Raw genomic sequence first — 14,851 nt, 5'->3', positions numbered from 1 at the left:
TCAGGACTCATCTAGACTCATTCAGTTAATGATGAATCGGTCAGTCAAACATTGTTATTTCTCTTATAGGTTACAGTAGAAAGAGGGCATATTAAAACAGATGACAAAATACTCAAAGTGATGATATGAGAGAAAGTGTTCAAAATACTTACAGTCCTGGCTTACTTCTTAAACTGCTGGAAGAATAAATATTTAGCCCAGTCTTTAAAGTTGATAGGGCAAAACCTGCCATATTAGTTTTACCCTATTATAAGTAGATAGAATAAAACATAATGCAGCATTCATCCTCATTTATCATTTATTTTCTTCAAATGACCTTCTAAAATTACATTTGCTATCTGTTGCAGCTTTAGTTGAGTTAAAGAATTTCTAACAGTAGGAGAGGGAATTAACTTTAGAAAGCTTATTCTCACTCAATAACACAGACTTTTGCATAGCAAGAAAGAAGTCTGTTCTTTTCATTGTTACTTAAATTAATTTGGTGTCTATATATAATCTCTAAATATTGGTAGGGAAAAAACTCAAAGGAGAGGAAAAACTCTCAATGTTTAGGTTTTGAAGCCCAGATGAAACTTTCATTTGCTTGAAGAGTCTGAATTTTAACTAATTGTAAAGTCTCAAAGAGAAAGCAAATTGAGTTAGTAGTTAAATAATCTAATAATAAAGTTAACCTAATGAATACTGTACCATATAAAAATGGAACAGGGGTGGATCTGGTTACCCAAAGAAATTTAACAATTTGTTTTGAAAATATTTAATGTTTGGTGTGACTTTCAGAACCAAATTCTACTCTGTAGAAAAAATGTGCTGTTTTGATTTCAGCAAATATAAAATTTGGTGGCCATCTCCAGTACTCTAAAACCTTAGTATTTCATTTAATGCTTTGTCAACTTCTAATTTCAAAGAACTGAGAATGACATGACCACCTGCCAGATGAAGAAAATAGCAGACCCAGATATGACTATTAAAAAGTCCTGATGGATATTATGAGAGCTACTTTTCTACATACACTGTGAAGGTCTTTGACCAAATCCAATAACCATAGTTTTCCCATAACTGCTAGGTTACCTTTATGAGATTATTTGGTAAGGACAACATCTGTATCGTCTGGTCTGGGCAAGAGATGTTAGAATCATAAATTAAACAAGGATGGCAAATCTTAACTTGTGGTCAGATCCCCAGCATCCCAAGATAACGTCACCAACATTTGGTATCAAAATGGTTGAAGTACAACATTATGATTTTTGGAGGGAAGAAGGGTAAAAGTTAAGGGTGATAATTTGATGCCATTGGGGGAGGATTTTAAAGGTGAGAGTGAGAATAGTTTATTTTCCAGATGTCTTCCACTCCCGTTCATACTTTAACTCCCTCCAAAAGGGCTAAAACAAATTCAGCCTCACCCCTTGTGATTATGGCACCATGTCACTGGATGACCTGCTACCTTCTGGAAAGTCAGGAGTCTGAGTCATAGTCCTTAACATTTCAAATATTACCAATGCCTGGGCTAAACAAAGTCTATCCCTAGTTTCATTTCATGTCTGATTAGTTACTATAGATTTATAGAGCCCTTAAATTATATATAGCTAGATCTGGGAAATCTTCACTTTCTTTAGCACTAATTTTAAGTAGGTCATGAACCCTAGTCCATCAATATTAAGTAGACTGATTGAGTTGATCAGTATTAGAGCATGTGATTCTGAGGTATTTTGCTGACTCATAAAGAAAATAATTGGGGCAAATGAAGGTAAGGGGAGACAGAAGTGTATAAATCATTCATGGCATATTAATCTGTATACAGAAACCTTTTTCACCATCTCATACTATTAGAATGTTAGTTTATCCATTGAAACAAAATGCAGGGAGAATTGTGGACTGATAGCACAAAGTATTTTTTCACACAGCACATAAATTGAGATATTTCCTGCCAGCAGATGTAGTAATGGCAGGCTATTAGGGTGGCTTTCAAAGGATGCTGAGTGGCTCATAGAGGTTCAAACTATCCATGCCAAATAATATTGATAGTTATTTACTACCTCATGAATCATGGAGGAACATGCTTTAAATCCTGCTTGCTGGAAAGTGACAGGAAAAGAGGTCATTGCCCTCCATTCCTGGCTTGTAGGTTTCCCAAATGCTTCAGTGGGCTACCATGTGATATATAATGCTAGACTAGAATGGTCTATGGCCTTATTCAACTGGACTCTTCTTATACTTATATCTTATAATAGCTTTTTGTGGTTCTGGAAGCGAGTAGTACAGTTATTGTCTTTGGAAACAACTGAGATTTGTTTTCTGGGTATTCTAATTACCTCCCACAGGACACTGAAAAAAAAGGGAAAACCTATAAAATTCTTTTTCTGACAGGACAGTGGGGTCAGTTGCCTAATCATACATCTCAGTTCTGAGATTAGGTGGTTAGAAAGTTTGACCTCTGTCCTTCTGTTCTCTGGAAATAATATTCTCTTGATTGTTTCAGAAAAAGTTGAAAGTTTAGCTTTGTTTCAGAGATAGAGTAAGCCCTCTCTGTGGTATTTTTTCCAATTTGATCCTTTTTGTAGCCAACAGAAGGGACTATCCATGAAAGGTATGAGAACATCCTCCTTATGTTCATGGAATTTATAGTAAAAACGATGTTCCCCTTTGAATGAATTAGCCATTTTTAAGCAATAGATTGAAGCAATAGATGGGGTTTTATGCTTTGCACTGACTATTCAAGATGTTTTGGATTATTTAATAATTAGTATCTTGAAATAATCTTTAGTGTCTTCTCTTAATTTGTGTGCCATCAAGTTCAAATGCAGCTCACCGGGCATCTCTGATACCTGCCAGAAACTCAATATGTTTTTCTGATTTTACCACCTGCCAGGGATTGCCGAAATAGCAGTGGCCCACATAGATATCTGCCTGCATTTAGCTGGATAAATCACAAATTGTTTTCAAACAGCATACTTGTTTTTACAGAAGTGAAAAGGGCTGACTGAAAAGTGCAAATCTAATAGTATAAATTTAGGTTACAATCATGTGTTCACTTACTTGGAAGTAAACCTGATTGAACTTAATGGGATAGAACTATTTTGCAATTTTCACATAAAATCGCATTGCTTGGTTAGATAAAGACTAAGTCCACAATACTTTTTAGAGTTTCACTGAATGTTTATAGTCAACTGAGAATCCATGGTAATATATTTGCCCAGATTGTGGTTCAGTGCACCACAACAAAATGCAGTCGTAGCATATCCAGCTGTGGTCTACACACTTGGTAAAGCAATTAGACATTTGCTTTATATTCACCCCTATTAAGCACTCTTCATTGTAAGAGGAGTTTGTTCTTTTACCTAGAAGTACAGTGTCATTTAGTTATCTGCTTTTACACTTCTAAGGGAATCTCCATGACATTATTCTAAAAATGTTTAATCCATTTACTTTAATATAATCTGTAACATTGTATACCCTGTTTTCATTATGATTGTAGGATAAACTTCAAAAACACATTCTGGCACTGACTTTTCACACTCTAATTATGAGTTTACCCAAATTCCAATCAGACCTGGTATTTGCCATAGTAACTTTGAATACCCCTCTGTGGAGGAAGAATAATTTCTCATCAGCCAGCCATCACTAACCTGGAATTTCCATACTTAGGTTGTTGGCTTTTTTAGCATTCCATTGTTTTCACTCCATCTGCATCAACTGCCTCATATCACCCTATTGTAAGTGTGGTTTATTCTACATAAAATTTTGTCAGTTAAAATATTAAATTTGCAATCACACTTTTCTTTTAAGCATTCTGTGCTGTATTCTGTTCAGTGTGGTGTCTTTAGTTCTGATTTTTCAATTTTGTCCCTCTCCTTTTCCTTGACGTTAGTCTGATCCAACCTCTTCTACCTCATCTGATGATTATCAATATGTTATGGAAGCTAAACTACAAGAAATGATCTCCATACGTAGGAAGGTAGTCCTACAGGACTTTACTTTCTATTGCTAAATAGAATCCATCTGATTTTGTTTTCATATTTTTAAGAAATCTTTAATTTCTGTATTTATTTTATTGATAATCAACCATTGTGCAGTTCAATGCTTAAAGAGCTTACAATTTTATGATGGCAGGTTTGTGTTCAAACCATGCACAGTCTGCATGTTACATTTGGCTGATTTCATTGCTCATAAATAACTCCAATGTTTTGCTGGATGCTTGGATGTAACAGGCCTTTGTAAGCTGACACATTTCAAGCGATGCTGTTCAGCTGCCTGTTTGAATAAAATTAAGTTTTGCAGTTAGTAGTAGCTTGCTTTATATTTCCTTTTTTGAAAATGAACATTTTGATTTAAAAAGCTATTTAAAGTTTCACACCAATGTATATTATTTTTATAGGCAGAAGAAAGACATGGCAATATTGAAGAACGCATGAGGCACCTAGAGGCTCAGTTGGAAGAGAAGAATCAAGAACTTCAAAGGGTATGCATATTTACATTATAGTTTGAGTTCAGCTGTTTATTCCATGACATATATGCATGTAAAATAATAGTAGCCATTGCTGTTGTTTTATTTTTCATGAACTCATAACTCAGTGCAGTACAATATCAAGATACCCAAGGAATAACACACTACAATCCAGTTTAAAATCATAACTAAAATACAGAGCCCCACTGTGGGCATCAGCAGAAGTTTTCTGTTTTTGTCCAAATGACAAAAGCAACATCACATTGCAGTCTTTGCCCTTTTTGATAGTTTGCCTTGGCCACCAGCAGATCATTTATAACACAAGCCAGTGCTGACTCAGCTGAATTTCCCACACAGTTTCCAATTGAAACAGTTCCATGAGAACTGCTGACAGTAACAGGAAATTGAAAGGAAGCTACTCTCTTCAGAATTTTAGATAGGAATGGAAGGCAATCCTGGATGATAGCTGGAATACACAGAAGGAACAATTTACTTTTTTAAAACAAAGGACAAAGGTAGGTGTATTTTGTAGAAAATAAAACATGTTCATTCATTTAGACAGCCATAATTATGTGGAGTTTTGTGGAGGGGATAGAATATGTTGCAAGACACCTCTATTTAAATTGTCACCATTGCTGTGATCACAGGGGTAGCTCTTGTGGAAACCTGTAGGTTACCAGCTATATGATCTAGCCGCAAATTGTAAATTCATTCATTCATTCATCAAATATATGGCCACCCATCTCACACAAAAGTGTCTCTGGGAGGCATACAACAAGACTTTAAAACAGTTAATATATATAAAAAAAAATATTATTAATTTTTTTTTAAAAACACTTTAAATGCAATAGTTTGAAATATATAAATACATAGAACTAATAATAGCTTAATCAAGTGGCATCAGTCATTTGTTACACAAAATTTACTGTATTTTCATGAGAAGTGAACATGAAAAAGGGAAGTTGAAATCACAACCATGAACCATGAAGTGAATGCTCATGAGACTATTTTCAAAATGCTGAATATCCATTGCTTTGGGAAAAAAATCAGGCTCCTGTGGTAATCTTTAACAAAACCTTTCTAATTAACCACTCAGGTGCAGAGTGCTGGTGGCTACGTATCCAAAACAAAGGAAAGAGGTGTCAGTCTAGGTACATCCCAAAATGTGGAAAAATATCAGAAGAAAGGGAGGAAGGAGCCATGAGGATAAAACAAAGGGGAAAAATCTATCCAAACAAAGCCATGAGACTGAGCTTATGTATTGACCACAAAACACTAAATGCATGTTGGAGGAACCCTTGAATGAAATGATGTATACTAGAAATGGGAGTAGCTGGCTAGCTGGAACTCTGAACAGAAACAGCCCACAGTGCAATGTATGGTTATTTGTGGCACTTCTAAACATTTGATTTAAAATCACTGTGTGCTTTTGAATAGGAATAGCAAATGAAGGCCACATACCTCTATTGGAAGAAAAAAATCAGAATGGTTAACCCTTTCATCTATAGTTGAATATATGACTGAATGTTTCAGCTACTAAATTTTTCAGTTCTCTATTCAGTTGCTCAGTTGTATTCTGTTTCAGCATTTGTTTTTCTGCATGCCATTTTATCACAGCATTAATACTGTGACTTGAGATCAAAGAAGCCAATATGAATCTTTGACCAGTATTTTGGTTTTAATTAATGTTGAAACTGCTTGCTTTATTTCCTTTGAACTTTATTGAAAGGCAAGGCAAAGAGAAAAAATGAATGAAGAGCATAACAAAAGATTGTCTGATACTGTGGACAGACTTTTGACAGAATCTAATGAACGTTTGCAGCTACATTTGAAAGAGAGAATGGCAGCGTTGGAAGAAAAGGTAAAAAATGAGCAAATAATCTGCATGCTGATTGCTTCATGTTCATAGTTATTTTTATTTTTCACTTGATCCTATGGAATAAAGGCATTAAAAAATCTGGGGCACAACCCATTGCGCCAACAAGAAATTCTTCTCGTCTTGTTTCTGCAGTCCCTGGTGACTTTCTTCCTTCATCAGCTTTCCATAATGGCGCACAGGACCACCACCAGAGTTTTAAAAGCCAACAGTATGCCGCTAGTTGGTTCTTGCCCATTTCTAGTGTCTCATTGTCACTGCTTTCACTTCCATAACACTTTAGGTAGAGTCCCATTCTTATGGTACGATAACAGCAGTGTGTCGTCACTACAGACAGTCAGTGTTCCTCTGAGATACTCTTATCCATTATACAATGCTTATTACGATGTGAAACTATAATTTGTCTCAGTTCTTCAGTGTGAGTGGACAGTGGGGAAGGAAATGAGCTAGTGGAATCAGGAGGTAATTCATGCTTCTTATCCAATATCTCCACCCTTTTGCAGGTATCCCCTCTTACCTGCTCTGATTGAATGTAACTGGCAATACCTATAGGTCACCAATGAAATCAGTCTCTTAATTTTACAATATTAATCATATGTTGGCATCAATTTTGAAATTTTAATATTAGTGGGAGTATCTTTTAACATATTCAGACTTGGATTGAATTAATGAAGGACTTTTAACAATAAACCTATATGTTAGAGATAAAAATACTTTAAATATCATTGATATGTGTTTATTTGTTAACCTTGATTGGGTAATAATTATTTCATTAGATCTTATTGTAGCTTTTATTTTCTCCCTCCTAGAATGTTTTAATACAAGAATCAGAAAGCTTCAGAAAGAATTTGGAAGAATCTTTACATGATAAGGTATTCTAGATAAATTACAGTCTTTATTAATAAACCTAGCAGCTGAATGTTTTTTTAAAAAAACTAATCATAAGAATTAATCCTAGGCCACAGTTATATACACAATTATTTGAGAGTAAGACAATTGTCCTTAGAAAAAGAAATACTGAACAGTAATAGATGGATTCAACATCTGTCCAGGACATGATGACATTACAGTGTTGTTATTTAATGTGCTCATCCAAAGAATACAAAGTGTGGTCCTTCCTTCCATTTATGCTTATCTATATATATAGACTGTTCTTAACAGAACAGGATTCTTTTTCTGATAAAAGTCTCATCTTTAGATTGGATTTCATATGAATCCAGACATACTTCATTCATGTAAACAGACACTTTTTCCAACATTCCCAGCTTTGGTGATTTCCTTTCCTCCCTCTGTTGTATCAAATCCCTTACATATCAGGAGCAGAGTTTGTAGGGGTGCAGGGATTGGAACAGAAATATGATTAGAGTTCCTATCCATCCCCACTGAAAGTACAAAACTTCTGTGATGCATATGGCTATATTTCTACTATTTGTTCCTTTATTGTATCAGTAAGCTACATTTGCTCTAACGTGGTCAAGGATATTATGGCAACGTACATTTTATCTCCCATAAATAGTCCTATCATGTTGGATGGGCCCAGAGGGAGTGATTGGCCCAAGGTGACCCAGTAAGCTTCTTGGTTCAACTGAAATTTAACTAGGGGCCTGTGCAATTCTAGCATAATGCATTAACCACCTGCTGTATTGGCTCTCTTTGTTTATATTGCATTTTGAAAGTCAGCACAGGAGAAGAGTACTCTAAACCATTTAAATGCCAAGTTGTGACAAAGTTTTGGAGAAGTTCCTTTTTCTTTCTTTTTTAAATACTGTTTTTATTTAAACTATGCATAAGAATAAGAAAAATGCCAAATTAGTAAATGCAATTCAGACAGATTCACTAAGTCATAACCTAAATAATACAAACCATTATAGATACAAAAAAAAAAAAAAGAGCGAGAGCAAGGGAGTGTATGAATGGTGGTTATTTTCTGGAGAGATTCCTTGAGCGGAAGAGAATCTGTAGTAAACTAAATTGAGGAAGTCACTGAAAATACTTCTCCCAAGGGGAAAAATAGACTTGTTTCAGGAAGCCAGAACTGATGTAAGGACTAGTATATAAAATCCTCTGTATTTTAACTGACTTTTACTTTCACTAACATTTGAGTTATATTTGACAAATGTTTCTAGATTATATTTCTGTTAACAGACTAGCTTACTAATAATGTAGATCTCCACTAAGGCCAGTGTTTTTATCCTATAACAAATCTGAGCTCAAACTGTTATATTAGGCTATACTTTTTTAATGAGAAAGCTCACCCTTTGTACTTCATCTTGATAACAGTAAGCATCCCACTGGAAAAATTACCAACAGCTACACATAAAAGCCTCATTGCTTGTAACTGACTTGGTGACAGCTAGTTTTAGTTGGGTCGATGCCTTTATTGTAAGCTGTTCCTGTATTAAAATTCTTTAAAATAGTGAAGAAAGAATGTAAATTTGGTGAAAATGCAACAATTTTAGAATATTTGAAGAGTATTTCCAGTTTTCTATTTGTCACATTTGGAATCTCCAGGCTCATTAATGATGCTACTCCAGATCAGTTCTCTGTACATAATGAATTGGTCCATCTCTCATCATTCTGCACTGAAGATGAAAGTTGCAGTTGAACATACTTAACAACACCAATTTTGTCCACAAATCCCTTGTTAATAATTCAGTATTGTCAGAAGATCTGTAGGCATGTTTTATCAGATGATTTTAATGGTTCTTCTACACATGTATTCCAGTAACAAATATCCATATATAAAGATTTAGTCTAAGTGACCCTTCCCCTACCTAGTGCCTTCTGCCTTTCATAATTTCTAAGGCAGCATGCTAGTAGATAGTGATTGTGGGAGTCAACAGTACATCTAGAAGACACCACAGTAGGGAAGTAGTAACCATTGCCTTTTTCTGGGATGTTTTCAACTACCCCATCCAGGTTAGTGTACTGGCTGAGATTCCCTACTGGTCTTCCATCTTAAATACTAACAAGACTTGAGTGTCCTTAGCTTCCAAGCCCAGACAAGATCATCCAGATGTTGTACTGGGGGAAGGCTAGGTAACTCATGTAGATTTTTCTAGAACTCAACTATTCAGAGGGCTGATATTATATGACAATAAAGTTTGATAAATATTTTTTAAAGTACCATATATCTATGTTAATCTTTATTATTGTTTCAACTTTCAGGAAAGATTAGCAGAAGAGATAGACAAGCTGAGAGCTGAACTTGACCAGTTGAAAATACGAGCAGGTTCTTTAATTGAGCCCACATTGTCAAGGTAGCACAAGAAAATAATGACATTTTCTTTAATAAAATTATTTTGATATGTTTCAATAATCATATATTGAAAACACTTTTCTTCACCCATAATGGATTATTGATAGTTTGATTACTGTTTGCAGGATTGTTAAATTGTGAAATTTGCTGTCACCAGATATGATAAGGGCCACTAATTTAAATAGCTTTAAAAGGGACTAGAATGCTTCTCTGAGGATAGAGAATAGAGGTATCATGACTATTAGATAGCTGGTGTTTATCTCCAAACTCAGTAGCACGTCTTAAATATCAGCAGCTAGGAAGCTGTAGTGGAACAGAGCTGTAACTGTTTACATCCTTGTGACACAGAAGTATTTCTTTAATCATATTTATGTGGCTGCCCATCTAACCATATAGTTCAATAACTGTGGAAGTAAACAACTATCAGCTAAATCAGTTATGAAAATGAATCACAAGATCATAGAATCATAGGTTGGGAGGAAGCGTGGAACTTGTATTATTATTTACCTTTTTGCTTAATATGTTTTTGGGTTTATTTTTATTGGTGCTTTTATTTTATTTTTTAGTTCTTGGAACATTTTTAATAGGAAATGAAACAGATAAACCTCATTTATTAATTACATCTGTATTCCTGTTTTTTCTCATGGAATTCAGATCAATTTATAAATGTCACAGATCGATCAGATTTCTGGTATATTCATTTTCACATGGGTTGTTTCATAAACTGTGTTCAATTTTATACTAAGTTGTTACTTAACAACTTTATAAGAAAATGTTCATTAAGTACATTCTCTTGATGACATTTTGCCACTAAATATACATTTCTAAAAATGATTTCTTTTTAAATGCATGCTTCTGTGCATATGTTGTCCTAAAATAAGTTTTTTAATTGAGAGGTGCAGTGCAAAATTCATAGGTGTTGACTTGCTTTGGGTCTTGTTGATTAAACTGTGTCAGCTATCAGTACTCAGGAAATGAGCCCTCTCTGTCACTGCATCTCTCCTTTGAAATCCATAAGGCCCCCATCTTGCCTGTCTTCAAGTGGTCTCTAAAGCTTCTTTTTTCCCCAAGGCCTTGGTTTAAGATGTTTGCAACAGACCCCTTTTAGTTGAGGAGTGATGTGGAAATATGTTGTATTGTTCCCTCAGCTGATTTCTGTGCTCTTATATAATATTGTGTGCTGTTTTTATATATAATGTTGTTTTTTTTAATCTTGCGAAGCTCCCCATGGTATTTTTGGAGTTTGGCACCCTAGAAATTTGACAAACAAACAGATAAATAAGTCTGCATGTTAATCTCAGAAGTCAGTACAGAAAGGACAAATTCCTAGCATTTCTAGTTTATGTTGGGATGATCCAATTTTAATCCTTATGGCTTCCTCTTAAGTAGATGCCTCTGTGTGTGTGTGTGTGTGTGTGTGTGTGCACGCGCGCGCATGTTAGGGAGGGAGGGAGGGACTCAAATTGCCAGTGAATTGAAGTTTGAGTTTTTAGCCTTTGACTGTCCAATTCCAGTCTGATTCTTCTGCCAATAAGAACCATAGTCTTTCAGAAAAATATATTGCACTTTGATTTTTCCTTTTTCATTAAAATACTTTACAAAGCAATTCCCTTCAGTATGCAAGAAGCATATTCTATTTTTATTGATCTGTAACAAATTCTAGGATGATATCCTCTGCATGTAAAAAAAATATTTTAAGTGAAATTTTGAGTCTTTTTTTTTTTTAATCTAAATCCTCTGCCACAATTGTTTTTCAGAACACATCTTGATTCATCAGCAGAACTGAGGTACTCTGTGAGCTCACTAGTTGATAGTCAACCAGATTATAGGTCTACTAAAGTGATAAGGAGACCTAGAAGAGGTCGTATGGGAATCCGAAGAGATGAACCAAAGGTTTATATTTTATAACATTTTTCTTTAATAAGATTACAGTCATAAGCACAGCTAACTTAAGACATTTTGCTGACTGAGGCCAAGGCTGGAATTAACTTTCCATAGTCCTTGGATACTCCTATAGATAATAGCTCTAATTATATACATCATGTGGATTATATGATAGGATCATCGATTTATTTATTCATCCAATTGATATGGCTACATATCTCAAACACGTGCCTCTGTTTTTGTTATTCATATATTTAAAAGGTAGAAAAATATGTGTGTGTGTGTGTGTGTGTGTGTGTGTGGGCACTTTCTAATTTAAAAAAGGTTTTAGGCCCAAAGAGATGATTAAAAAACCTTTTGGAAACCCCCAAGAGCTTCATATACGTGGACACTGTGTCGTTGTGCCCATCAGATAATCTGGCCCTGTCTGAAAGCAGCAAATTATCTCTCAGTCAGCCAAGGCAAAGTGCATATCTAAAGACTATAAAACAATTTTGATATTGGAGGGAGAAGTAGGATTCCTTATTTCTGGACTTAAGATTACAGTAATAATACAATTCTAATTTAATATTAAACATAAAATGCACTTCCTAGTAAAAGTACAATAAAAAGAAATGGAGTAGACCCATTTGCTATTTATAACATCCAAATCTTCTGCTTTAGGCAATTTCCTCAGGCCAAATCTTGAAACATTAGCTTCCCTTATTCTGTTTCTTTTACTGGATTGGAAGCCATAAACAAGACCTAATGAAGGTTTACGTTTCCAGTGTAGTTTCAGTTTATTGGAGCATTTTTTAAAAAATCAAAGTATAGTCCTTAGAAATCTTACCTTTAATTTCATATCATCCTGGGATATCCATTATATTGTACTGTGAACCCAAATTGTCTTACAATGCTAATGGTCACCAGTACAGGGGAAAAAAACCCTCACACTTCCTGGCTTAAACTATTTTGGGCCTCTTGTAAGATAAATCTGTATACCTGGTATTTTTATAACAGATTGAAATGAAGGTCAGTGTGATATCATAATGCAGCTGTTAGAAATTAACAAGAATAGTTTAAGTGTACAAATGGCGTGAGAAAATTGAAAGGTGTTAATAACCTCAGTAGTGTTTTAAAATGTAAGCTGTTCTGTGAAAATTAACTTTTAGAATTAGACTGATCTATATGCATTTCTACAATTTGTAATTAGGTAAAATCCCTTGGAGATCATGACTGGAATAGAAATCAACCAGTTGGAGTTCTAAGCAGCCATCCTTTTGAGAGCGACACTGAAATGTCTGATATAGATGATGATGATAGAGATACAATTTTTAGTTCAATGGACCTTCTGTCACCAAGTGGACATTCCGATGCTCAGACCCTTGCTATGATGCTTCAGGAACAACTAGATGCAATCAATAAAGAAATCAGGTACATTACTCTATCTATCTATCTATCTATCTATCTATCTATCAATCAATCAATCAATCAATCAATCAATCAATCAATCATAGAACAATCCAATGTATTGTCCCCTTAGTAAGGTAAAACCTTTTTTAAGTCAATGTGATTTCTGTTTTTTTTCATGGACATACGGTTTTCTTTGAAAAAATATGGAAGTGGTTTGCCATCGCCTTCTTCTGGATTTTTTTTTTTAATTATCAATATAGGGTACCTTTCTGCAAATTCCCCAAATTAAAATGTATTAGCTTTCTGTAGACCTGATTATAGTTAGGGTTTATCAAAGCTGAAGTATCTGGCAGGGACTGACATAGAAAATGATGAGGAAACCTAAATATAGTAAGGATACAGAGGATGACCTTAGAAAACTTGCTGAATTCTTTGTTCATTTTGTGAGCCTTTCTTAGTCTCTGAATGTTCTTAGAAAATTCTAGGCAAGCAAAAATCTAAGATCAAAGTTAAAACAGTATTAATATTTTGCTCCTCTGGATGCCCAGGATGTTTAATGCATTGAAAAAGAGATTCCCATGGCTAAAAGAGGAATATGCCAAATTACTCCTTACTATACAGTTACATAACCCTAAGAAATAGACAGTTGTGACTGTGGCAATAGAGAAAGGAAGATAGTAACTTTTTTCCCCATGCTACTGTTTTGAGATAAAGTTCTCCCCTGGAAATCCTGTTCAGCCTCTCTAATAAAAGCATACAAGCACAGCATATTTTTCGCAAAAGGGAAAATAACAATTGGTGGATGCAACCAGAAATGATATGAAATAAAAAATTAAACTATCATCCCAGCAGTTCAATCCCTCCTGATGCAATTTGTGCCCATCATGGCTACTTTTAAAAAGAATTGTTAAAAGATGGAAAATCGAAACATGAATATTTGTTGCTGGTCACCCCTCAAATTCATTATACAAATTTATTTTTAAAGATGGCAATTAAATTTTGGGCACTGACCTAGAAACTCCATCTCCATTATTTTAGGTGACAGCATATTAGCTTAGAGGGCAAAGGACAGGATAGATGATACACAGCTCTCTCCTCCAAACTCCTCCTTGCAGTCATTTCCCAATCTCTGCCACTTGTGGTAATTACTCCAATTTGCCTTTGAAAGTATTCCACTCCTGTAAGGTGTTCTGGGTAACAGGCAGGGAGAACAATTACAACTCCTATTAACACAACAAAACAACATTCTCATGAAAATGACTGCATTTTAGCTGTGTCTTGGTTGACTATTACAGGTTAATCCAGGAAGAAAAAGAATCCACAGAACTGCGTGCTGAAGAAATAGAAAATAGAGTTGCTAGTGTGAGTCTAGAAGGCTTAAATCTGGCAAGGGTTCATCCTGGAACATCTATCACTGGCTCAATTACCGCATCTTCGCTAGCAAGCTCCTCTCCTCCCAGTGGGCACTCAACTCCTAAACTCACTCCCCGCAGCCCAGCTAGGGAGATGGATCGGATGGGCATCATGACACTGGTAAGAAGTACAGCTTTCTGCTGATTGCTAGGTTTATTTAATAGCTAAGGAATTCTCTACATAGGGTTATCTTTCATTTCTTGTTTCTTCCCTCTTTTGGGGGGCATTCGTCTTTTGGTATCTGTGTGTGTGTGTGTGTGTATGTATGTATGTATGTAATAATATCTTATTAACTATTAACACAAATCATTATAAATTTTTGATTTGGACCAATTCCTAGTGTTAATAGAAGATAAAGTAAATAATAAAAACAGAATGTATTTTTAAGCTGCTGACATAAAGACACTTGCTATCACTTCAGTTTGTTATTTCTAGTATAATACCAGATTTTTTAAATGTTAACGATATTTCTTAAAACTATAAATGTAAGTGAAAACCCAGTCCACTCTTCCTCCTCTTCCTCCTTGGATACCAACCATATTTTATTTTGGATTCAATGGCAGCTGGGTTGGTGGAACGGAAGGAC

The 14,851-nt window shown here is 34.9% G+C and overlaps 1 protein-coding gene across 1 annotated transcript in view; it reads left to right on the top strand.

The window, feature by feature from the left end:
• PPFIA2 (PPFI scaffold protein A2) overlaps positions 1-14,851 on the top strand; it is a 207,179-nt gene that overhangs the window by 153,571 nt on the left and 38,757 nt on the right. The window contains exons 10-16 of the mRNA XM_088141851.1: positions 4,373-4,456; positions 6,171-6,302; positions 7,127-7,189; positions 9,486-9,577; positions 11,334-11,469; positions 12,653-12,873; positions 14,148-14,385. Coding sequence (XP_087997977.1) covers positions 4,373-4,456; positions 6,171-6,302; positions 7,127-7,189; positions 9,486-9,577; positions 11,334-11,469; positions 12,653-12,873; positions 14,148-14,385 — 966 coding nt within the window. The remainder of the gene's footprint in view (positions 1-4,372; positions 4,457-6,170; positions 6,303-7,126; positions 7,190-9,485; positions 9,578-11,333; positions 11,470-12,652; positions 12,874-14,147; positions 14,386-14,851) is intronic.

Source organism: Python bivittatus, unplaced genomic scaffold (assembly GCF_059951505.1).
Source record: "Python bivittatus isolate LINGU-HERP-01145 unplaced genomic scaffold, Pbiv_v1 ctg000330_np1212, whole genome shotgun sequence".
NCBI classification, from domain to species: Eukaryota; Metazoa; Chordata; class Lepidosauria; order Squamata; family Pythonidae; genus Python; species Python bivittatus.
The sequence above is the reverse complement of the archived record's forward strand: the minus strand, read 5'-3'. Positions and strand labels throughout refer to the sequence as shown.